The sequence below is a fragment of the Aotus nancymaae genome, unplaced genomic scaffold, assembly GCF_030222135.1.
Source record: "Aotus nancymaae isolate 86718 unplaced genomic scaffold, 86718_ANA_hifiasm-v0.15.2.pri h1tg000067l, whole genome shotgun sequence".
Classification (NCBI taxonomy): Eukaryota; Metazoa; Chordata; class Mammalia; order Primates; family Aotidae; genus Aotus; species Aotus nancymaae.
This window is the reverse complement of record NW_026988482.1, coordinates 38,406,508-38,431,677: the sequence shown is the minus strand read 5'-3', so window position 1 is coordinate 38,431,677 and position 25,170 is coordinate 38,406,508. Positions and strand designations below refer to the sequence as shown.

General features: G+C 38.2%; 1 protein-coding gene across 4 annotated transcripts in view; it reads right to left on the bottom strand.

The window, feature by feature from the left end:
* The window catches only part of ATXN7 (ataxin 7), a 115,935-nt gene that overhangs the window by 34,664 nt on the left and 56,101 nt on the right, over positions 1-25,170 (bottom strand). For 2 of the 4 annotated variants that reach the window (XM_064367310.1, XM_064367311.1), the window contains exon 1: positions 12,094-12,654. The exons of the other annotated variants lie outside the window; for them this stretch is intronic. In XM_064367310.1, the coding sequence (XP_064223380.1) occupies positions 12,094-12,157 (64 nt within the window). In that variant the 5' untranslated portion in view covers positions 12,158-12,654. Of the gene's footprint in view, positions 1-12,093; positions 12,655-25,170 lie in introns of those variants that run through there. 4 annotated transcript variants of the gene reach the window in all.

The following is a 25,170-nucleotide window of genomic DNA, read 5'->3' as shown; positions in this document are numbered from 1 at the left end:
CACAGACTTACTTAACATTCTAGGAACTGGTCCTTCTGTTTCTAAAGTATCGCAACATAAAGAGTTGTATCACATATACCCATCAGGAAATTAAACAACCATCCTAAACATGAGAATATTGCCTTTTGGAAAATTTTTGCATGCTAGAAATGAACCTCACTGGCTCCAACTCACACTAAGAGAGGAAAATTATTCATTCAACTGCAGAGCTTTGCTAATTGACACTGCATGCAGTTCTTTCTTCCTTTCTAACACAGCATACCTCTCTGATTTTCAAAATAGCAAAATCTTAAGAAACAAGTTGTACGTTCTTTTTTTTTTCCCTATCACTACCAGCATATGACACCAAATAAGAATGTTTCTAGGGTTATCTTACCGTTCCTTAAGAATCTGTGCTGAAATTTTCCAGTGAATCATTTTACTTCCCACCCCCCTCCCCGTTTTTTAAATAATCTCACTTGACTACAGATGGCATAGCTCCGGTTCACACCACTAAGATGCCAAAGGCGCAAGACAAAAATACCACAAATAGCTACGCCTGTTTTTTAAACCAGGAAGTAATTCATGGTTAAGTATAGACTACAAAGGTTTAGCTGAAAATAAATCTATCCACTGGAGAATCAGGTTTTCTCAGAGTAAGGTAATCCATACTAATATAAATCAAGAGCTGTTGAAGAATGTTACCCTCAGAAACAAGTAAATTATTTGGTAATTTTATGCACTTGAATGCCTCAATGGCTGTCTTTAATTAATCAAAATTATACATTTTCTTAACTCTAAATTTTAAAATGCATGTGATCCAACAATGACTTATCACAATACAGGAGCTATATGAGTATTTAAAACATTAGGTACATGAGAATCAATGACCACAAGTAAGACTTCAACAGCTTATTTCCAAAGGTCTTCTTATAGCAGTCCTGAGCTTCTTGGTAAAACTATGGTGACTTATTCCTGGAAGGGCAGTACTTCAATGATGCTTTATGAAGTACTTAAGAGTATGTTCCACACCAGGACAAAATTATTGTCCTAGCTATCATGGACAGACAAAATTCAAATACCTATTCTCCAACTCAACTATACAAAGGCTACAATCAAGCTAAGAAGGTTAAATTGATAGTGATTTATAAGTGCCTTTTGCTTTTTGTTCACTCCAATATGAAAGTTGTGTATAAGGAAGAAAAATAAAAAATAAATTCAGTTTAACAGTTTTCTAAATTTGGCATCTGATGATTTTTTAAAATTTTAGTTTTGCTCTCTTTTATGATCCCAAAACACTCTGAACATACTTTCAAGCATCAGCACTTGTCAGCCAGGACTGTAAACATGTGTTTGCAGTTTTGTCACCTGCTTCAGATGATAGAGCTTCTGTGAGTCATGTCTCTATCATCTTTCTCTGTAAAGCATGGGACAGAGGTCTTCAATTAACTTCTGCATGACTGGTAAAGCTTTTCTTGTGAAAAGGAGTGATTTTTGGAAGGCCCTAGACCAGTGGCTGTCAACCTTGGCTATCCACCGGAATAATATAAGGAGCTTTAAAAACGTTGATGCAGGCCGGGCGCGGTGGCTCAAGCCTGTAATCTCAGCACTTTGGGAGGCCGAGGCGGGTGGATCACGAGGTCAAGAGATCGAGACCATCCTGGTCAACATGGTGAAACCCCGTCTCTACTAATACAAAAAATTAGCTGGGCACGGTGGCGCGTGCCTGTAATCCCAGCTACTCAGGAGGCTGAGGCAGGAGAATTGCCTGAACCCAGGAGGCGGAGATTGCGGTGAGCCGAGATCGCGCCATTGCGCTCCAGCCTGGGTATCAAGAGCCAAACTCCGTCTCAAAAAAAAAAAAAAAAAAAAAAAAACGTTGATGCATAGGTCCCTCCCCCCGAGACAGTGATTTAATTCGTTTGGAGTGTAGACTAGGCATCCAGATTTTGACAAGTTTCCCTGTTTGATTCTACTGTGCAGCCATAGTTGAGATACTACCCTAGACTAGGCTAATGCCTCAAGAACCATTAACCACAGCTGAGTAAGTTAGCATCTGCACTGCACTGAGAATACTACCTGGTATAAGGCACTAAAGGGTTTGTCAAATAAAGTTCACTGCTACTACTTGTCCTCAACTAGTGTTTTCCAAACTTCCATCTACTGCAAACTATTTTCGTTGTTCTTACCAAAACCACATAAAATACTATTTCTTTTACTCAACATTTTAATTTACATTATCGATTCCATAATTTCTTCCTCCTCCTTACTCTAATATTAACCAGTCTCTCATGGAGGCATCACTGGTATTTTGGACAGGACAATTCTTCATACAGGATTTCAAGAATGTTAGTATTCCTAGTCTCTTACTGCTTAATCACCAGTAGTGCCCGTCTGCCAAAGACAACCTGAAACCATCCCCCAATCCATTTCCAGATGGGCCCCAGGGTGAAGCAGGGCACCTCTATCTTCAGATGATATAGATTCTTCCAAAACAAGAGCATCTGTTAAACAGTAAGTTCAAGTTCAATAAGCTTATTATATAAACATAACTAAACATTAAAATATTCATCCATGTTTATCTACAAAAATCATCTTGCGTACCCCCCTGAAACAGTGCACTAAAGGAATAGCATGTCTGTGGTATGCAGACGACAGAGATAACACTCAACTAGAACTCTGACTTTTAAGAAGTACACTCTAGGTATCAATTCTCAAGCAGGTGTCTCAGAGCAAATGTGTCATGTATTTTCTTTGAAGATCAAATGATTAGGTAAAATTCTTGATCAAATTAAATACCCTCAGTTCTGTTACAAAACTTGTTTTGAGAATGCAAATATATTCCAAAGCCACTGATATAATATGAAACAATTTGAATATATTGAAATTTTGCATTTGCTTTTTCATAATTTTTGTCTGTAAGAAATACTAGGTAAACCCAGAAAACTATACCTGGCTGAAATGAGCCACATGGGAAAACACAAAATGCACACTCCTCAAACTTCCACCATCCACCTCAATTCACCGCCATGGGTATTATTAACCACACCCAAACACATCTGATGCTACAATTTTTCATCCAGTTTCAGAAAACTTCCTTCCACCACTTCACAGGCAAGCTGCAACCCTTCCCAAGCCTTCCACAAGCAAATGCCAGATCTTTTCAAGGTAACTGCCATGTTTATTCCAGTATTTATGTATTTTTTGACCATTTAACATTTGCTAAGACTGTGCTATCATTTTCATTAGGTTCCTATGTTTTTCTGTGTGTGTCACTGATGAGGTCTTTGAGTGTTGTGCCATAACCCTGTTTTCCCAATAAGCCTCATGTGGTTTTTGTTGCATAATTTTGCATTGTGCAGTAATTTTTTAGGAATGCATGTTGTGTTATAGCAGAACTGACTGTAACTTTAAGTTTGTACTTTCAATTTTCTATTCCCATTGTTGTCCATCCTCCCTACTTTCTTTAGTTAGCATCTTCTTTTCTTGCCTATTAACTCTTAATATGGGATTCAGCACTGGAAAATTAAGGTTCAAAGCTTCCTAACATTAAAAGTCTGCTGATGTATCAATGATATTTCCAAAAAATTCTATTTTCTACTTCAATAACAGTAAAAACTATTTAAAAACTAAGAATGACAATCTATCATGTGAATTTTTCATTCACTAAAACTTGAAACAGATTGTGTGTGTGTGGTGTGTGTAAGTAACTAAGATTCTGGCTGAAAAGTGTCAGCTCAAATTCTTGTCATGCTACTGAACTAAGCTGTTCCTTAACATCATGGACTGGAAACTTGTTCTGTGAAAAGTACAGTATCTGGCCTCCCCCCCAACAAGAAAACAAGGAGCAAAAACCAAATTTAATTATAGTTGGGTTGGACTCCTCTCATCCTTTCACTGTGAGATCTTATTTTTCATAAAATTTTAAACTGGGCTTCTAGCTTTAAAAAAGTGTTTGTTCCCAGATCAGAAGAGAAATGGGCAAATTATAGGTAGGGTTAGGGACCCTATATTAAATGGACAAAGTGGTGGCCAGATGCTGAGCACAACTGCAATGTGGTCTGCTGGGGAGTCCAAGTTGAGTTTTCAAAGCGCTCCTCTCTCCAAGATCTGGCACCAGCCCAGAGAAAGCACACTGTGTCCCTGAATGAGGAGGGTATGATGAATGGCTCCAGCAAGGGAGAGACAAGCCAACTGACAGACAAGTACAGACACAAGGAAAAAGCAGAGACAAAGAAAGACAAACACGCCTAAGTGTGTATGTGTGTATTGTGCTGAAGAGAAGAGAGGGAGACAGAGCTTCATGGGGCTCCTTCCCCTTGTGGCTTCAATATGTCTTATGGCAAGGGCAAGATATTAGTGGTGTAAGAGAATGGACAACTCTCTATAGGTCTTCCAAAATAGAATGCAACTGAGAATACTGAGCTTTTAATTCTGAATTCATTCTGAGATTTTTTTCTTTAGAGTAAGTATTAACACCCAGGTACACACCAAAAAGGAATTCAAAGCAAATAATCAGATCTTTTTATATCATAAATAGTGCTCTGAAAACAGCTAAAAATAATTTATAATGAGCAAGTGTCATATTGGGGCACAAATCTAAAAAGCAATCAAAACAAATTATAACTCCAAATACTAACATTCATACTTGAAAATAATCTAGGAAATATGTCAAGTTTTTTAAAAAGTGGTTATTCCTTGGATTATAGCTCTATTTTTTAAAACATCTGTGTATTGTTTTTCTGTAATGAATACAGTTTACTTGGTTATCAAATACATACTTCTAAAGAAGAAAAATCTGGTGTTCTGGTCTCAATTTTACACACGCCAAAATAAAGCAAGGCATACTATCATTCCTGTGCATAGTATCAATTTGTCCATTTTCAATGGGTATCATACAAATGGCTAACTACTAAGAAACCCTCACAGAACTTTAATAACCTCAGTTCTACTATAAAGCTTGTTTTGAGAATGGAAATGCATTTCAAAGTCACCAAATTTGTCAAATTCCAATGTGTTCAAAGAAACAATTTGAACACATTGAAATTCTGCATTTGCTTTGTCATGATTTTTGTCTGTAAGAAAGACTAGGTGAACACAGAAAACTGTACCTGGTTAAAATGAGCCATGTGGGAAGATACAAAATGGACACCCCTCAAACTTCTACCATCTACCTCAGTTCACCACCATGGGTGTTATTAACCATATCCAAACACATATGATGCTACAATTTTTCATCCAATTTCAGATAACCTCTTCCCACCACTTCATGGTAACTCACAAGCTGCAAATCTTCGCATACCCTTTACTTAGGGCTCTTTTTTTAGATCTTAATAAAAACCTTTTACTAATCTTGTATAATCCAAACAACTGGCTGATAAGAAATCTCACCTTCAACAACAACAACATCAACAACAGCTGCTACTGTGTATTGTGTAGAAACCACGTGCCAGGCACCATGCTATGGGATTTACATGGATTATCTCATTCAATCCTGACCACCTTTCTAACAAAGCAGATACTATCATTATCCCCACTTTGCAGATGAGGAAGCCAAGGCTTTAAAGGACTCAAAGTCAGTTGTCCAACATCACATGGTTACTGAAGAGGCAAAGATGGATGCAATCCCAGGCAGGCTGACTCTAACACTTGGGTGAAAGCACAAGGCAACTTGCCTGCTCTAAAATGGCATTATTAGCAAATCATAATACGTGCAAAAGCAGGGAGAAAGCAGGGGTAAAGGTGAGGGTTGGGGCATAAAACAGTAAGAAGACCATCTTCCCCAAGTGCTCAGCAAAAGCAGGTTGTTAGCATACAAGTTTGTATAGGCTGAGTATCTGTCATCGATGACAGTTTTTTGGTATATTCAGGTTGAGATCCAGAATATGTTTAAGGGAAATTCAGATTGTTTTAGATTTCATCTTTCCATTTTGGAAGTTACTTTCCTAAAAATCAGCTATGGGTATGTCAGCCAGTGTAGCAGTTTTTTGCTTAGAGGGTCTTAAAGCATCCAATATGGTTTTGATAGAGGCAGACAAATGCCTAGATAGACAGGGGAAGGTCTCTGACAAAACCCCACCTCCAAGTCGAAGACAATTTAAAACCTGAAAGCCAAGCTACAAGTTAAATCCTTGGACTTGATTGAGAATTTGTCTGCCTGTTTGGCACACTTTCCTCTGATTGGTCCCCAGCCTTCACCTATTTTATATATACCTACCCTTTCCAAATTGGTTTTTCTACACTGTCATGCCCACCTTTGAGTTGTGCCTTCAGCTTAAACATTTTTGCATACTCACAAATCAATCAGCATGCACGCCCCATTCTTAGTCCATAAAAGGCCCCAGACCCAGCCACCACATGGGCGAACCATTCCCTTCTCCCCCAGTCCCCTCTCTGCTGAAAGCAGTTTTCATCACTCAATAAAATTCTTCTCCACCCTTCTCACCCTCTCCAATGTTCTACATATCCTCATTTTTCTTGGGTGCAATACAAGAGCTCAGGAACCACCAAACATAGGTACAACCTATAACACAGGCAAGCTGCGGCACACCCAGCGTGGCCAAGGGAGGCCCAGGCAGGGCATCGCTGGCCGGGCATCCCTGGCTTGCAGAGTGACCAAGAAGAAAAATCCTCCATCAGTTTGAAGAGTGAATTGTGACAGAACGTGCCAATCGGGGCTGTCTTTATAGCTTGGCTAAAAACAATCAACTTACAGTTTCCAGATGAGCACGCTCTACAAAAGACCATCAGCAAAAACCTGTTGAGTAAGCTAAGGGTGGACCCACCAACCAATACACAATACAACATGCATGCTTCTAGTCACTCTCAGGTTTATGGTCACCTTCCCAGCAGAGGCTCAGGGCTGTTGGGTACAGTCTTGGTATATATGGGCTGAGTAATCGGCGAGAATAGAATCCAAATCAAATAGAAAAATTTCTTAGATTACCTGAAAAGGGCAAGAACTTTAGAGTCAGGGATATGTGGGTTCATATCCTTGCTCTGCCAGTTACTAGTTGGGTGACCCTGGGCAACCAGCTCACTCATTCCTTGTTGGCAGCGTCTCCAACTGCCAAGCCTACTTTGCAGGGCTGCTGGGGATTAAACGATAAAGAGTTGCAAAGCCTGCAGCACAAAGCCTACTATGGACCAGGTAGTGGGAATTCAATAGCGCCTAAGACAGATGCCCTTGTTAGCTTAGTTGATGCCAGCTACAGGCTTATTTCTTTAGACAGAGAAGTACTCACAAATAACAGTTCCTGACTTCTAAAGCAGGTAGAAATCACTTAAGAACAAACCAAACCCTCTTTCCTATCAAGTTATCTTCTCCAGTGTGGTAAGGATTTATTTTACATATTTTTATATGCCATTTCAGGAAGATAATCAATCTCTTCTAATTTAAGAGCTCAGGGGAACAACTTTAAGAATTCATTTAAAAATTAGCATATTCACACCAAACAGAATATTCATTCAAGTTAAACTTATTTACAAATAAAAGGATGGCTCATTTTCCTCAAAGAACTCAGAAGACACTCAGGAAGAACTGCAGGTAAAATAAAATGAAGATCAAGTCTCAAATTCAGTTTACAGAGTCAGAGGGGGAAATTTGGGGCAGATTTTCTAAGTAAAACCCACAAATTTTTCTTTAAATGAAACCGACACTTTTGGATAGACTCAGTAAACGTTAAACAGTGTGCACTTTACACAGACGGACCTTATGAGAAATACCAACGCATGCTTCAAGGAATGCACCATTTCATGCTTTCTAACAGCTCCATTCCACAAACATCCCATAATAACGTCCATTTAAAGCAAGGACTTTCAATAATCAAGGTTATACATGGCTATAAAATGTAAAACATAGGTAAACACACACAGAGTCTTTGGCCAGTCACAGTAAGTAACAAAAGCTCAGTTTAAAAACTTTAGGTCATTCATTAAGCTGTCCCTTCACAAAATTATTTATTGTTTATTTTTACGTCCAGGTTGAAAAATAACTGGAGCTTGTTATTATACAGATCCCAATTAATCCAAACTGTCATACTCCATTTCCAGGCCACCAAACACAATTCGTGAGATGTCAATTGGTATCATGTGTCTTTCACAAGGATTATTACTCCTTAAGAAAACACCCAAGAGCAGGACCTGAGGCAGACTAGAAATTAAGACTGCATTTAAAAAAAAAAAGAAAATCTCAGCACCTTTTTCTTACACATCTACTTTGCTGCACACTAGTGCTTTCCCTAAACTTTTGTTATTCACAACTAAAACATATTTTGGATCCTTTTCCAAATCTGCACAGTATCTAGACTATTATTTACTTACTATATTTTAAAAATAGTCAGTGGCTGAGTAGGCACTAATTTAGCATTATCCTAAGCAATAATATCTCCAAAAGAATGACTTTGTATTTGATGTAGAAGTTTTATATATACATATATTTTTTTCTCATATTAAAAAATACTGGTATACCCTTAAAAAAATCACACCATGGACTACACATGAACATTAAGCATTTAATATTTCCTCACTACTTTCATTATTGTCAACTTTTTCCTCTAAATTTTCTTATTCTTCTTAAAAGCACTCACATGTGGCCTGACAAGCAAACACGGTCCTACTCCATCCACTCTTTGTTGTCACAGGTTCTTTTTAATCCTAAATCTGCTTTATCTTTGATCCAATTTCTTTAGGTTCCCCAGGCACTTGATGAAACTATTCCAGAGAGAGCTGAGTGTAGTCTAATTGCTGAAAAGGAAGCAAGTTGGTGGGACTGTTCCTGGAATATTCAAATCTCAAATTGGGGAATTCAGAACTGACCTCTGACATGCAGTGCCTCAAAGGACAATTAGCCAAAATTGGGGCTGGGAGGCAACTTCAGAGCATGCTTAGGTGGGTTACAAATGGCACTGCAAAACACTGAGAAAGAAAAAGTCCTTACCACAAAGCACTCGGCATCATTTCCACTAGAGAGATTTAACTGAAAAGGATGATTTCAACACTGGCTGCCCTAACAAATTAGTCTCCAACTGCTACCTCTGCCAAATGCATCTCTCCTCCCTGTAATGCGGAGGTGCTTTTAAATTAAAACGTAAGGGGAAAAAGTGCAGAAAAGAGAGTCATTTATAGCACTTGGGCCACTTGAAACAACTTTTCACCAAAGGTCCTAATCAAATTATCAAGCTCTTCAAGTCAGTGCTTTATGACAGAAATAAAGGCCCCACTAAAGTATTCGGGTCTCTTGGCATTTCCACGTCTCTGGGCAGAGCGTGCACTACAGCATACCCATTCACACTGGCTGCATGAAAGAGAACAGATCACAAAGGGCAGATTACAAGGGAGAACGACTCCACTCTGGTGGGGGAAGGGACAGGCGTGAATGGATTGTAAATAATGTTGCTAAGAAAGGAGCAGAAATATGGCAACCTCAAATAATCCTCTTGCCAGGAATTCTTCCCAAGAGGACTGTTCTTTCTGAACTCTGCTTTCAAGTATGTAAGAAATATGAAAAACTTATTGAATATCTGGGGTATACTCCTTCCCTGCCTGCTTAACTTGTAGCTCTTTGCAAACATTTGTAAAAGGGCTTTTAAAAAATTAATCCAAATGCTTTATTGAAAAAGATGGAATGATAGGGAAAAACAGAATGTACAGAATGTTAAAACAGGTGATCACCTCAGCTGTGAATGTAACATTCCTTTTTTTTTTTTTTAAATAAAACAGCTTAGGTAAAACAGAGTGGTCTGAGTGATCAGTTAAATTCCTGAAGGAATTTAACTTCCTGTGCTCCTGCAGTCCTGGTTCAAGGTGCAGACTTTTGACCCAAGGGTTATCATCCTCTCTAACACAGGCATGCACACACTTAGGGAAAGTACCTTTTGGGAAAAGGTTGCTGTTGCTTTTGAGCATAACACGACCAACCGTTTATGCCACCTCTGTAATCTTGCTGTCACCGTTTCTGACTATAGACACCACACAATGAATGACATGCTGGCTGACACTTCTACTTTGCTAACAGCTATAAGGACTTCTCTCTGTTATCCTCAGCACAGTGTTACTCAAATGATGCTGACAGAGTAGAGCAATCAATCACCCTGCCTGAAACAAACATGACTTCACTATCTGAGTGATATACATGATTCTGTAAAATTTCACTCCCTTTTCTTTCTCTCACACCATCATTCACTTGAACTGTTTCTATTCCTCAGGTACCAACATGTGAGAAGAAAAAAGAGAGTCCAAACGAAAATCCACCAGTCTATCTACTTCTGATTTAGTCCTCTATGTGTTACGGAAAAAACTCTTAGAATTTCAGCAATTTACCTTTACAAGTTTAGCCTTCCAAAGTGTTATACTATGTGTAGTTCAGCATCAAACATACTCAGTCCTTACACAAGTATTCCTATAGTTGCATTTTGGTCTAAGTCACCATTTTTCCCAAATGAAACATATGGGCTATTATCAAAATGCAAAAAGACAATTAAAGAAACAAAACACAGTCATTACCACTCCAATTCAATTTCTACATATACACAAAAAGAGAGGGACTAAACGGAACTGGGTAAAACTCAAATTAGAGGAGTTGTCATGTTTTTGTTTGGTTGTTTCTGTTTTGTCTTTTAAGATATGAATTTCTGTGTAGGAATCCCAACAGGGATCACCAACTTCCCAGTCCAACAAACAAGAGCAACTCTGTAAGGTGCAACAAAATGACAAAACCATCTGCTGAAAAGTGCTACACTGAGCCTGTCACAATCCTTATTGCTATTTCCACTAGTTTTATATCCTTTTTATATCACTTTATTCTGGGTGGGGAGGGCAGAAGACCTGAAGACCAGAATATGGAAATAAGAAAAGCCTCACATTTTGAACACAGCCTAAAAGCTTCCTTCATTATACATTCTGTTAATAAGGAATGAGTGATTAATTACTCAGGAATGCCAATGTTTTCAACAGGTCTACAACATACATTTATTTTTTTCTGAAGACAGAAACACTATCTGCTGCACCTACAATCCAGGGTTGTCAACTAATAAAACATCAGAAGTGACATGCAAAAACGAAAGCAGAAACAATGAACCTAAACTGTCTGACAAGAGTTTTAAGAAAAACCAACTAAAGAGAATCAACAGCAATTTGATTAAAGGTTTAAGATCTATTTGTATTTAAAGTCCTACAATGGGGGAGCTAAATTTCAACCTCAATTAAAACCATCCGGTCAAGCTCATTATTGCAGAAGGCATGAAATTTGAATCCACTGAAAACTAAAGAACTCAACTGACACCTTACTTCCTGCATGAAGACAGAAGGTCTGAAGACAGGTAAAGTAACATTGACAGCAGCCTTCCTGTCCACCCAAGAAGAATCAGCTTAGCTCTGCTGGCTACCTTAATAACACAACTGAAAAAAAAAAAATAATCTTTTCTGGCAGTCAGTCCATAATTAAATTTTTATACACTCAATTTAAGTTACTGAATGACTTCCCAGGGTTACTGTTTGTATTTTGAAGTTGTTCTTCCTCTTGACGCAGTGTTCTGTTTGAAACTTTGCTGTGGAATTGAAGTATCTGACAAAACAGCTTTCAAACACATTCTACAGGAAACACTGCAAACTGCCAGTCATGAAACCTCACTTACCACAAGTAAGATAAAAAATAGTTAAAGCGTGTTACAACGTTCCTCCATTTTTAGAGAGCGACGTAACCAATGCTCTCTCTGTTTTGAGATATGGGAACTGTTTGGTGCAAACCTCAGCATTCTGTTGGAGTTAATAACAAACTCGACTCCTGTCTGCATCTGAACTTTGGCCAGATCACTCAAATGACATTTCAGAATGGCTCCTGTGGACAGCTTGCAGCAGCTAATCCCTGTGGCTGCAATTACCCACTCTGATCCCCTAGCTCTGCAGGCTCCCTCCCTCCACTACTTGAGCAGCGCAACCCTCCTGGCCTGCTGGCAGGGCAAGACAAACACGAGGAGGAAAGAGGCCTGCACAAACTCTTCCAAACTCCTTGGTTCTATGTAAGGTTAGCAAAGACCTACCCCACCGTCCACAGGCTCATCCAGAGCTGGGCCCTGAGCCAAGTCCAGCCTCTGAAAACTGCCTCAGAAAACTTACCCGGTGGAGCTTTCAGCTCCTGCGCATAAGGGCTGCTTTGGAGAGGCGTCTCGCTACCTTCCATTCACAGAATTTGGTTGTGCTTCATTGCACACTTGCTACTGCAGGCTTGCATCATGATTTGGGTCTGCCCACCAACTCCAAATATGCTCCATGTTTGGGCTTATGTAACATTTGCTACTACTGTAAAAAGCACTTGAATTACAAAGGTCCTGGCAGATCAACAGAAAACAGGGGGTGGAGTCTAATTTCATCTAATATGGTCATACAAGGCGTCCTGGCCGTTGTATATTAATCTTTCTATTTGAAAGCCAACTTGGCAAAACTGGGGAAGATGGAATTTATAAATTTAACCTGCTAAAATGCAAATTACTACACTTTCTGAATTTTTTTCTGAATGCCCTTAAACTGACACAGCTACTACCAGGTATATTACAAGACTTACATGATTTATTTAAAAATTTACATTTCACGTCTCCATAGACCTAAAGGTCTTAAAGTTAAACATTTCTATAAAATACCTGCAGCATTTTTTCACATTTTATTTCCCCTATACTATCTAAAATTTTTTTAAAAGTTTATTATTCCTAAGCATATTCCTTTCTAAATCTAGTAACACAAAATCTTAACCCACTTTCTGTGCATATTTCTAAAATATGTATACTTTCATATCCACCTGATTGTCCAGTTTGGTGTTCAATCATTGGAGGGCTGACTATAAAGCTTTCATACTTTTAAATCCAAGAATTTATTTCACTGAGTGCCCCCATGAAAACAGTGTCTTTCTGGCCTGTTTCACTACCTCATCCCTATCACGTTCCTTCTCTCTGGCCAATCAACAAATCTTACTGTCAAACAGACATGGAATGAATGGGGTGTAACAGCTCATGCCTGTAATCCCAACTACCCGGGAGGCTGAGGCAAGAGTCCAGGAGTTTGAGGCTGCAGTGAGCTACGACTGTGCACAGCACTCCAGCCAAGCTGACGGAGTTCTAATAAAACAATGACAATAACAAAAAAATCCCCACAAGTGACATGGAAAAAACTGCCAAGTGATCTGAGTTTTATGATAATAATGATTTAGATACCTGACAGTTCAGAATGAACTCTTCTAAGTGTCAAAAGAAGTGGGAAAAGATTCTTCTACAGAATCCCATCACCCCACAAAGAATGTTTGGCAAAAGTCCTGAATTACATGTGTGGAAATGATTTAGCCTGAAAGGGGTGGGGAAGAGTTCTGATGCATGAAAATATCTATTAGACCAAATTCTAAACTGACTACAACAAAAGAACAGTAGCTGCACTGCTCTATTTTCGCAAGCACTCAGATCCCAACCATGTCAGCAATACTAAGATCCAAGGGTTTTCTAAAACCTACATTTTTTTTCCAGATTCCTTACAGTCACATTCATATAATCCAAAACTATGGTAGTCCTGAAAAGATGCTAGAACAGAAGCGAAGAGCCATTGGCAAGCCTTAGAAGCACAGGATGAGGATACATCTTCCAAATCTTTTCAAAAGTTCATTAGTGAAAATAAGACTTTTAATTCACAGAAGCTTTTCATAAGCTAGAAAAAAAAATTCTATGGCTGTACAACCTGATTTCCACAGGTCTTAGTATTATTCACTCCACTTCACCTGCCCTCGCTGCAAGGGTAGCTGAGGAGTCCTCCTTAATGTCATCAATGGCAGAAAAGAAAGAGGTAGGAGGATCTTTCTCCAGCTAAACCTCACTTCCCTATCACTGCACCTGTACGACAGGGGATACTAGAGTCCTTGCTGACCTCCTAGTACAAATGCTTGCCTTTCTAACATTCCCTTTCATACATAGTGATTGTACCAGTGGGAAAAATTATCATTATGACAGTCAGCCAATCCAAGACAGTTCTAAGAATAGAGGTTTTCTCAACCCTGAAGAAAACCAGGGTGAATTTTAGCAAATGTTCTTAAATGCTACAAACACACATCTACATTTAAGTTTATGTATAAACAAGAGAAAAATTATTTTAACTTATCTTTAAGACCTACATCAAAAAAGGGATGAATAGTCATATAAGCCAGGAAAATATAATTTTGTACACCAATAATACAGACAAATACACAGAAACTGAGAACAAAGCTCAGATTAAAGTTTTAACACTCACATGTACCCTCATAATGCCCTCAATAAAATGTTTAAGCAAATATTGCTTTGTTCTACTTATAAAGCATTATCATAATTTTCTTTTTTTCTTTTACCTTTTTCATTATCATAATTTTCTTCAAAACATTTCCCAATATCCTATCCAAATAAAATTTATTTTGATATTAGATATCCCAATGATGGCTCAGATATAAATGTCTAGGTCTGGAGACATGGTCATATTTCTTTTTTCCTAAGAAAAAAATTAAGACTGAAAACTTAAAAAAGACTACAGACTAAAATATCATCTTAATAGAATAACATCCGTGCCTCACTGACCAAAAATTATATGTATCAGCTGTGGTTTGGATGGTGTACACATGTCAATTTTACCCTAGTACACAAAGGGGAGTTTTGAACTGACAAAAATTCTTCTGTGCATTAGGCTATTCACAGCAAAGAAGCAAACCTGCAGGAGGCTAGGAAGAGCACTCAAGGTTTGGGTTCAGGGGGCAGCCAGCCTGCAGTCTGATCACTTCTAGTTGTACAGCCTTGGGCAAGAGACTCTGGAGAGCTGAGGGCTGATACTGCCTCCTCCTACAAGCCTGGTACGGTGAGGAGTAAATGAGATAACACAGGTAATGCAATGCCCAGCACTTGTTAAACGTTCAGCATATGTTAGCTATTATGATTACAACCAAGGAGAAGCTGAATGGATGACAGGAAAGAAGAGAGTAAAACAGAAACACAGAAAAACTGAGGTTTCTATTAAAGAAATTAGTCAAGTCCCCTACAAATTTTGGGATTTCCTAAACTGAATCCTTGAGAAGCAGCAGAGGTGTCATTCAGTGTTTTGGAGGGCAACAAACAAGCTGCTAGCAGTTATGAAATACTGTGCTCCTATCATTGGTGAAAGCCAGTTCTCCATTTTACAGGAATACAAGTCTCCACTAACTCCACTTCACTGTCTCAGCAGGCCAGGCAAGTTATAATTGGTCTTAATTGGCACTTACAGGAGCTTTAACATTCCTTACCTGCTGCCAAGGATCACTTGAAAGGAGAAAAAAGTATTTTCAAACTTGGAAATACCAAGCAATTCATTCAGTTGTAGGCCTGGAAGCCTGCTATCCAGAATCAGATTAGCTTCACCTAGAAATGTTGCTATGTTATTATCCAGTGCTCATTAGGTACTCACACTGAATCCAGGAGAGGTGGGAGATGAAATTTAAATGGGGATAATTTATCTTGGGGGCCAAAACCATGCAGCAGGCTTCCTCTAGCTGATCTTTTGGTGGACAGCTCTTCAGGGCTCAGCCACACTTCATGTGTGTAAGGCAGGCAAATAAAATATATCTTCATGGCTTGATTTACACAGGCTTTGAGTTAACCACAGTCTGATCTCAGTTCAGTCATTATTTGAAACACACAATGAACACTGTTAAAAGGTGATCAATCATACCAAAAGCAAAGAGGATAGCAAGATCAGAAATAAAACTGGCCTTAGTTTTTCCTTGGCCTTGCATTAATCACACTCAAAACTGTTACCATCTAGGAGGCCTCACATTTTGCACAGAGGAATCCTAGCATATAAGATTTCATACAGAATGAATAGAAATTTCCCATAGATACCAGGAAAATTGCCTGTAATTGTTTAAACGAATATTTTTAAAAATAATCACTCATTTTGAAAGATCTCTTTGTCTCATATTAGTAAATATTATCCAGACTCGTGCTTGTTTGAGAAATTTACTTCAAATTAAAATTAATCATATTTGTGTGTGTGTGTGTGTGTGTGTGTGTGTGTGTTTAAGGAACATTGTAAGAAGCTTTAGAAAAATAAATCGAAGCTTAGAAAAATAAATACAACACCTACTTCTTTGGAGATGCTCTCATAGTGGCTGGTAGAGATATAAAGTATTACAGCCTTTTTGGAAAGCAATCCAGCAGCAGCTATCAACATTGCAAATAACTATCTTTTGTGACCCAGGAATCCCTTCCTGAGACTATATCCCATAGAAACTAAACCACCAGTAATTAAGTATGTATGTACCATAGTGGTTACTGCTGTTTGGTTCACAGAGGCAAAAAGCAAGTAACAAAATCAATGTCCACAGAGCACCTGGTGGAGGAAGCTACAGCACAGCCACACCTTAGAGTAGTATGCAGCCATTAAAAAGAGGGGATTAGTGTTATCCAGGGCTGTGAATGAATTTACATGAGGTATTGTTGAGTAGAAAAGAAGCAGAAGTGCGTATAATAGGATCCACTTTTTTTGTAAAACTATCACCAAAAGCCCCTACTAATAAAATACATGATTCTTTTTTTTTTTTTAATTGCATTTTAGGTTTTGGGGTACATGTGAAGAACATGCAAGATTGTTGCATAGGTGCATACGTGGCAGTGTGATTTGCTGTCTTCCTCCCCTTCACCTATATGTGGCATTTCTCCCCATGCTATCTCTCCCCAACTCCCCAGCCCCTGCTGTCCCTCCCCTATTTCCCCCCAACAGACCCCAGTGTGTAGTGCTCCCCTCCCTGTGTCCATGTGTTCTCATTGTTCAACACCCGCCTATGAGTGAGAACATGCGGTGTTTGATTTTGTGATCTTGTGTCAGTTTGCTGAGAATGATGGTTTCCAGGTTCATCCATGTCCCTACAAAGGATGCGAACTCATCGTTTTTGATGGCTGCATAATATTCCATGGTGTGTATGTGCCACATTTTCCCTGCCCAGTCTAGTTAGAAGCATGAGAAAAATATAGATGGATGCATACTAAGGTACATACTAAAAATGCAGCATATATGGTTTATAGCACACAGAGGACTGCTACTTAGAGAAGGCAGGGAAGTTGAAAGAGCCAAAGAAATAAGAAAAAGTAGGCTGCACTGAAAATAGTATGTTGGAGATGATTACATTTGTATATTTATATAAAAATATATTATAGGTGTATATATTTAATATATTCATATACCATTCAAAAATTTATAAAGAAACAGGTCTAACAAATTTTTGTTATAAAAATGCACTGTGAAGGTAGCTGAAGAAAGTTAAAGAAATACAAAATTCTGGCTGAGTGCGGTGGTTCACACCTGTAATCCCAGCACTTCAGGAGGCCGAGGCAGGTGGACTGCTTGAGCTCAGGAGTTTGAGACCAGCCTGGGCAACATAGTGAAATCCCACCTCTACAAAAAATACAAAAATTAGCTAGGTGTGGTGGCACGTGCCTGTGGTTCCAGCTACTGGAAGGGCCGAGGTGGGAGGATTGCTCAAGCCCAGGAAGTAGGGGTTACAGCGAGCCAAGACTGCGCCACTACACTCTAGCCTAGGCAACAGAGTGAGACCCTTTCTAAAAAAAAAAAAAAAAAAAAAAAAAACAGAAAAGAAATTCTAGTATTACAGAAACAAGTATATCTTGATTATTGTTACTCTCTTCATTTGTTTGGCTAAGTAGACCGAGACACAGGTAGCGCAACAGACCACCATTCAATCACACGGAAAAAGGCCTATTAGCTACTTTGGCAAAATAACATCTTAACCCTCTAAAGCTCACTACAAATCTTCAGTATCAGAAGTTGTAAGCCAGGCACGGTGGTTCACACCTACAATCCCAGCACTTTGGGAGGCTGAGGCAGGAGGATGACTTGAGGTCGAGTTCAAGACCAGCCTGGACAACATGGCAAAACTCTGTTTCTACTAAAAATGCAAAAATTAGCTGGGTGTGGTGGTGCAAGCCTGTAATCCTAGTTACTCAGGAGGCTGAGGCACGAGAATCACTTGAACCTGGGAGGTGGAGGTTGCAGTGAGCCGAGATCATACCACTGCACTCCATCCTGAGAAAAAGAGCGGGACTCTGTCTCAAAAAAAAAGAAGGAAGTTCTAACAACCTTTTAAAAATATATAAAGCACAAAAGGCAATGAAACAAATTTCATTCAGTTTATTTTGGACCTGAAGAGAATACAAATCAAGAACTCTATCTTGAGTGAATTCTATCTTAGGGGCTTACTGTTTGTATTTTAGTTTATTTTAAATGGAAATGATTATCTTTTTTGTTTTTAACATTCAAATGCACAAGATGAAAAGGTATAAAATTACTTTGAAGTAAAACCTCAAGACTGGGATTTTTACACACACAATGTGGGATGAGGGAAATAGCTAAATTTAGCTATTGGGCCCCTTCCAAACCAGTTTGTTTTATGGATTTGGACTAGTACATACATCAGAGGAATTATTTCAGCCAGGTAGTAGGTACCACAGCCTCAAGAAGTGATAAAAACTCCCTCTTCTGGTCATATGTAAGACCACAGCTTAGTAGGGTTGAAATCGCAGGTGTTTATCTTAAATAGTCAATGTACAAATATGTCTTGTGAAATGACCGTCAGGAGAAATACTTTTTAGAAAACATAAATAAAATATGGATTTATATCCTGAAATGTCTCCTTTAAAGCTGAAGCATGGCCATCCTATAATAGCTAATGATTTCTAATGTAGCAGGCACTTCAAGAGTGACACTGGTGAATATTAACTATAACAATGTCTTGCTTAATTTTTATCAAGTCTTTTTTTAAAAAAAAAAAAACCCTACTGTTTTTCCCTAGTTATATATATATATATATATATATAGTACAATGTAATATTCTCATACATACACTGTAAATAATTTATATATATAAATATAAATATAAATATATCTTTAGATAAACAGACAGTCAGATAGACAGATGTTGTCAGAAACTCACATTTTCACTCCCTTATTATTCTGGCAACCCAAATCAGAACGTTGAAGTAGTTCATCAAATCACAGTAGTACAAACCTGGAGGGCACTGTGACCAGGCTCCATGTGGCGAATCAATATGCTGAAATACTGACAGACATTCCCAAAGAAGGACAGCCCTTTGAGCACTGTATACAGTAATGCAACGGTGAAAATCTAAATGTCCATCAATAGGAGTCAGATTAAATGAATTAAAATACATTAATAAAGTGGAATAAAAGGCAATCCTTCAAAAGACTACAGCAAAACAATATTTATTAACATGAAAAAATAGTTTAGATTATTAAGTTAAAAATGTAAATTCACAATGAATCTACTATTTTGCATGTGAGGGGGAAAATATGCTGGTAAATATTACTTTGTCTAGGGTCTAGGAACCCTCTAAGATTATGTCCAACTGTATCCCTGAAAAGTAAGATGATGGACGTTTGTTCATTCTGACTGCATACTTATCCTCTTGTTGGTTAATTTCTTTCTTTTACAAAAAGAAAACTGAAAGGTAGTGGTTTTTGTTAGTCAATAAATTTTCACAATTAACCAATGAATACACGACAAGTCCCAGGAAAGTGCATACATTTTCTTTTGTTTCCTGGCTTATATGACTAGATTACAATAACATTAAAAAACTGCAAAGAAAAAAATGACCCCCAAACTTGGCATCACTGCAGTAATTATTTTCTTCTCCTATAATCTTTAGAAAATGCCTGAAGACTTAATATAATACATCAACACTTTGCATTCAGGTCAGTGCACTTCATTAAAAACAAATTCCCATATACAAACTGAAAGAACAACCTCCTGATCCATAAGCTCAAGTACATTCATCCAGTTGCTTGAGCCAAGAACCCCACGAGTCATTCCTCCTCCCTTCCTTTCCCAGTCCATCAGCAAGCCCTGCTGGCTTTATACTTCCAATGCAGATTTTAATTCTGTTCATACTTCTCTGCCCCTGCTGCTACCATCCTAATCTAAGCTTTCTCTCCTAATCCAGCTCTCACCTTAACTAGCACGAAACAGCTCACTAACTGGTCTCCCTGGTTCCACATTTGCCCCCTGTGTTCCATACAGCAAACATCTGATCATAACAACACTTCTGGCACAAAATCCTCGAGCGACCTTGTATTGCCTATACCATCCAATCCTGATTCTTCTCATGGTTTGTAGGGCTCACTGTCATCTGGTCCTGGCCCCACTTTCTCCAATTTCAACTTGGAACCCTTTCCTCCAACATCCTCACTGGCCTTTCTTCCAAGACAACTTCTATCTAAGGATCTTTGCACTTGCTATTTCCTCTATGTGAAGCACTTGTCCTCTACATCTTCAAATGGGCTGGCTCTCTTTCATCACTGAGTTTAAACATCACTCCAGGGAGAGGCTTTGACTAGCCTTACTTAAAGTTGCCTTTCTCTCACATTATTCCTATCATTAGTCACTACCTAAAATAATATGAGTTCACTCAATTTCATTTTTCTCTCTCCACCTCACCCAGTTGGAATATTAGGTACATGAAATCACAGACACTGCTTTTCTACCTCAGTGGAGGGCAATGCCTAGCACATACTGGACATCCAATAAATTTTGTTAAATGCATGAATCATACCATTGCTAGTTTACTTCCTTTTTAAAGCAGTCTCAAAGGCACAGACATTCATAAAAGCACAGATATCAGAAAGAGGAAAAATAAGTATATTTTATAACTAGAAATTAAAATGCTGTTCCTACAAATGACATAACCGTATTTTAAAGATATCTGCTTATAATACAACTAAGGAAAAAAGATAAAATTATTTTAGCTAAGAAAGAATAACCCTTTATCTGATGCTACGAAAGGTATCTGAAAAATTTAATTAGCATTCTTTCATTTGTAGCAAAGAAAAAAATGAATACACTGTATGTCATGCTATCACTCTCTAATATTAATAACATTAAATGACAAGTGGGGGGAAAAAGTCTTTTATTTCTTCATCCAAAAACAGTTACTCGGTGACAAGAAGTTTAGGGCAAAGGGTCAACCTGGAATTTCCTTCCAGAGTTAAACTAATGTCTACCTTTGATAGCATTCATGTTGTCATGTGCCTGTTCTGGTCAGCTCCCATCCCTGGCTTATTCTCCAACTGCTGGAGAAAGACCTGGTACATGTCTTCCAAGCAAAAGCATGAGGTAATTTTTCTGCTCTGCAACAAGTTTGTCTTTATTCTGACTGCAGAAATAAACGTGTCAGCCAATTCTCTAAAGAAGCTACAAAATGTTATGAGTCTCATACAAAAAGGGGAAAAGTTTGGCTTTAGATAGCTACTGTGATTTAGACTTTAATAAAGTAGAACACGCAGAAGAGAAATCCAATGACTATGCTAAATCAATAATCTACCTCCCATCATTATATCTTTGAATTACTGAATGTTCTGAGGTAACAGGTTTACAATACTGATCCAACTTCTCCAAGCAAACTCAAAATTCTACTTCAGCTAGAACATCTATCACTAATGATAGTTTTGTGACACATGAAATTCATATTGTCTGTGAATTTTCTTTTAACTCTATACATCCTTATGACAATGCAAAATATATCGATGTTAGTAGGTAGAAAAGATGGCCTGGTTGGTATAGTTTATCTGTGTCAATGAAATTTAATTTACGAGTTTGATCTGTAAACTAAGCATAAAATCTATTCAGTGGATTGTTAAGAACAGGAAATGAGATAATACATGCAAAAATTATCTGTAAATCACCAGGTACTATTAAAAGTTATCATTAGTCAGCAGACTTAAATTTAGCATACTTAAGAGAAAAAAAAATTTTCTTTCTTTATCCAAAAACAGTTACTTAATAGCCAAATAAAATAACACATTAAAATATATCTGAACCCATTTCTTTTTTTTTTTTTTTTTTTTTTTGAGATGGAGTTTCGCTCTTGTTACCCAGGCTGGAGTGCAATGGCGTGATCTCGGCTCACCGCAACCTCCGCCTCCTGAACCTAGGAGGCGGTTTCCAGGTCTAAGTTAATCAGAGAGCAAAAGGAGAGGGAAGTGTTCTGTATTAACCGGTAAAATCTCTGTTTTGTGATGCAATGTAATTATATGATGGCAACTGCTGGTCAGAACTATGTGAAATTTTGTCAACAATGAGAACTAGCATTTTTGCCAGAACCAGCCAGTCCATCAGATCTTATAGAGTAAAATTCCTTTTTCTCTTATACTACTAACATTATTTGAAACCAATTACTTAGCTCAAAAAAGTAGGAGTAATTTCTCATATGAATATGAGTAATTTGCTCATCCTGACAAAATGACATTTTAGAAAATATAATTTATGCTATCATCTAAAAGAATCCAAATCACCTCAATGCATATCAAGGAACGTTAAGTCTACGCAATGTGTGTGGCTGTTAATTTTACAGGATTTGTAATATCTGCAAGTGGAGAAAGCTATAAGATCACAGGAGTGTTTCTACTAAAGCTACGTTCATAAAGTCACGAAAAAGTCATATTTATGACACTCCTATTTGTGAACAGCCTGAGAGAAAAGCAGATGTTTTACAATGAAGCCTCACCAACAGACCCACATGCCATTCACAATGATCAATAGTGGCTCAATATATAACAGATCGATAGATGACAAAGGCTATTTGCTTTACGTTATCTTTTTACAGATCAACATAAGATTCTAAAATTCTATTTTCCAGATCTGTTATTTCCTCGGGCTAAGGCTGGCCTCAGTAGATAGGTTTTTAAACATCTGATGTACGAAAATTCAAGAACTTGACCTGGTATTTCCCAACAATATGGAGTAGGTAACACTCTCTAATATTAATAACATCAAATGATAAGTGAAAACTTACTCCCTTTCCAATCTCTTCATTTTGCTGATAATATTGCACTACTTTGTGGGCAACACTTGCCTAAAATGTGCTAGTCTCCATTTTAACAAGGAGAGCAAGCCTCAGGCTCAGAGCCAGCACTGGCAAAAGCATCAACATAAAATTAAATAATCTTCTTTTCACAGCATTTACTTTCACATTTACCATTTCTCATAGCAGACAACACTAGTTTCCCCCTTTATTGTTCTAGTAAGATTTTCCTTGTAAATCGATTTATTTAAATATAAGTGGTCTGATTTAGAGAAAAATAGAAAAATACTAAGTGGAGTTAAGTCAGCAGATGATAAAGCCAGAACTTGATTAAGGTTGGGAAAAGGTGGCTGTTCCTCCACAGTCACTACTGAGGCAATGCTCAGAGACTCAAGCTGAGCCAAAAGGTGAACAAGTGGATCAGCCTAACTAATCTGAGGCAAATACTTCAACAGCCAACATCTGAGCAGGGTTTCAATTAATCATAGAGATTCTAAATGTGGTACCTGTCCAAGCTGAATAAACATCATTCATCTATTTCCCCTAGGTAAGATCACCCATAGGTCTGCATAAAAGACAGAAACATTAAGGTATTCTTCATGAGCAAACTCAGCGAAGTTGCAGAGCACAAAGCATGAATTCCTGGGAAGCTCTCTCAGTATACAGCCTCCAAAGCACCCCACAAGTCATATGCTAACACTATGCTAATCCCACCTTTCAGATCCAGAGTAAATGTATGTAAGTAGTACTATACAGTTTATGCTATTCAGTAGCCAGTATAGGACCAACACATTTATCACTAAACTAACGGATGAACTTAAGATTCCACACCTCAAAAGAATGGTGCTTCTGACTCTAGAAATGTCACCATCTCAACGCTTTCTCCTACTCAAAGTTTTCTGGCAATTAATGTGACATTTCCAGCACATAATACAGAGATTTCAAAAAAATAGGGACCTCCCTTCCTGCCATTCTGGTTGGCGCAACCCATCTCTGAGCGCCAATCTGAGTCAGTCACTCTATGTCAGCCACTGTATGTACCAAAGCAACAGCTCCATCAGAGTGGACTGTATCTGCATTTGTGAAAGCAATGCATCCCAGCCAGCTAATGTGTCAGAATCAGCCCAGAGAGTTGTTTAGAATGCAGATTCCTAGATTCTGTCCCTGGAAATTCCCATTCAGAGCATCTGGAGTCAGCCTCGGGAAGCTGCCCACTTAGAAAGCTCCTCCTTTAATTCAAATGCACAGCAAGTTTGGGATCCACTGATTCAAATTATATTTTTAAATCTGAAATTAGCAGTAAACATCTTACTCTTAAAAATACTAAGTAACTGAAGAGAAATATGAGGCACGCTGGAGTATTTCAAAACATTAAAACATTGAGAAATCATGGTATTACTATGTTAATTTCCAAGAAAGCAAACTATACTATGAGAGCAATCAGACTGAAAAACTGGAAATGCCAAAATGACACCATAATCATTCACCATCATTGCTCAAATGGAAATCCTGGTTAATCGTTAATTCCTAAAACAGTAGCTTGGCCAGCAAAAAAGTACAGGGCTTCTTAACTACTCTGAATAATAAGCTGCCCACCAATTCATTATAATTTTACCACCAACACTGACTGATTTTACAAGCCTTGCTGCCACTGTAGCATGTTTTCTTGTCCTGGTAGCAATGGTTTTAAAGGAACTGCCTGCTGGAGTTTGTAGCAACTATTCATTTGTTCATAAAAGTCACAGATGGGTATCAGCAATACATGAATTCACATAAGACTGCCAAGAAATTTTCACCAATTTCACTCAAAGAAAAGAAAGTATCATCCCTCTTTTGGCAGGTAAACAGACTACAACAGTTACTCTAAAAGATTCTGAAATTGAAAACTGTTTTTGTTAACTGTGGAAAACAGGAATGCAAGAATTGGCCTTCGAAAAATTTCAACATAAAAGAAAATGTTCCAAAACTAATCTTTCCTGACACAACCCCTGTTCCCAAAAGACAGAAGAAACTGTGGCAGCACTGGAAAAGGTTGTTGGTGTCCAGAATCCTGTCCACCTCTCCTTCCCTCCAAGTGAATAGGGTGTCACTCCAGGGCCATCACATGGTGCCTTCCTCCACTTCATGCAGTAACTCTCCCAAATCCCCATCCATCTCTAAATCTCTTGTCAATTCCACCAGCAGCCATCTCCTCCTGTGCTGATTCAAAACAGGCACTCCTTCTACATTTCCCAGGAGAATCCCTCTCTCAGAGCACTTGGCCCTCACCTTTCTGCCAAGAACTCTCCTCTCTATCTTTAATATTTCCCTTGTGACTAGAGAGATCTCAGCCCTC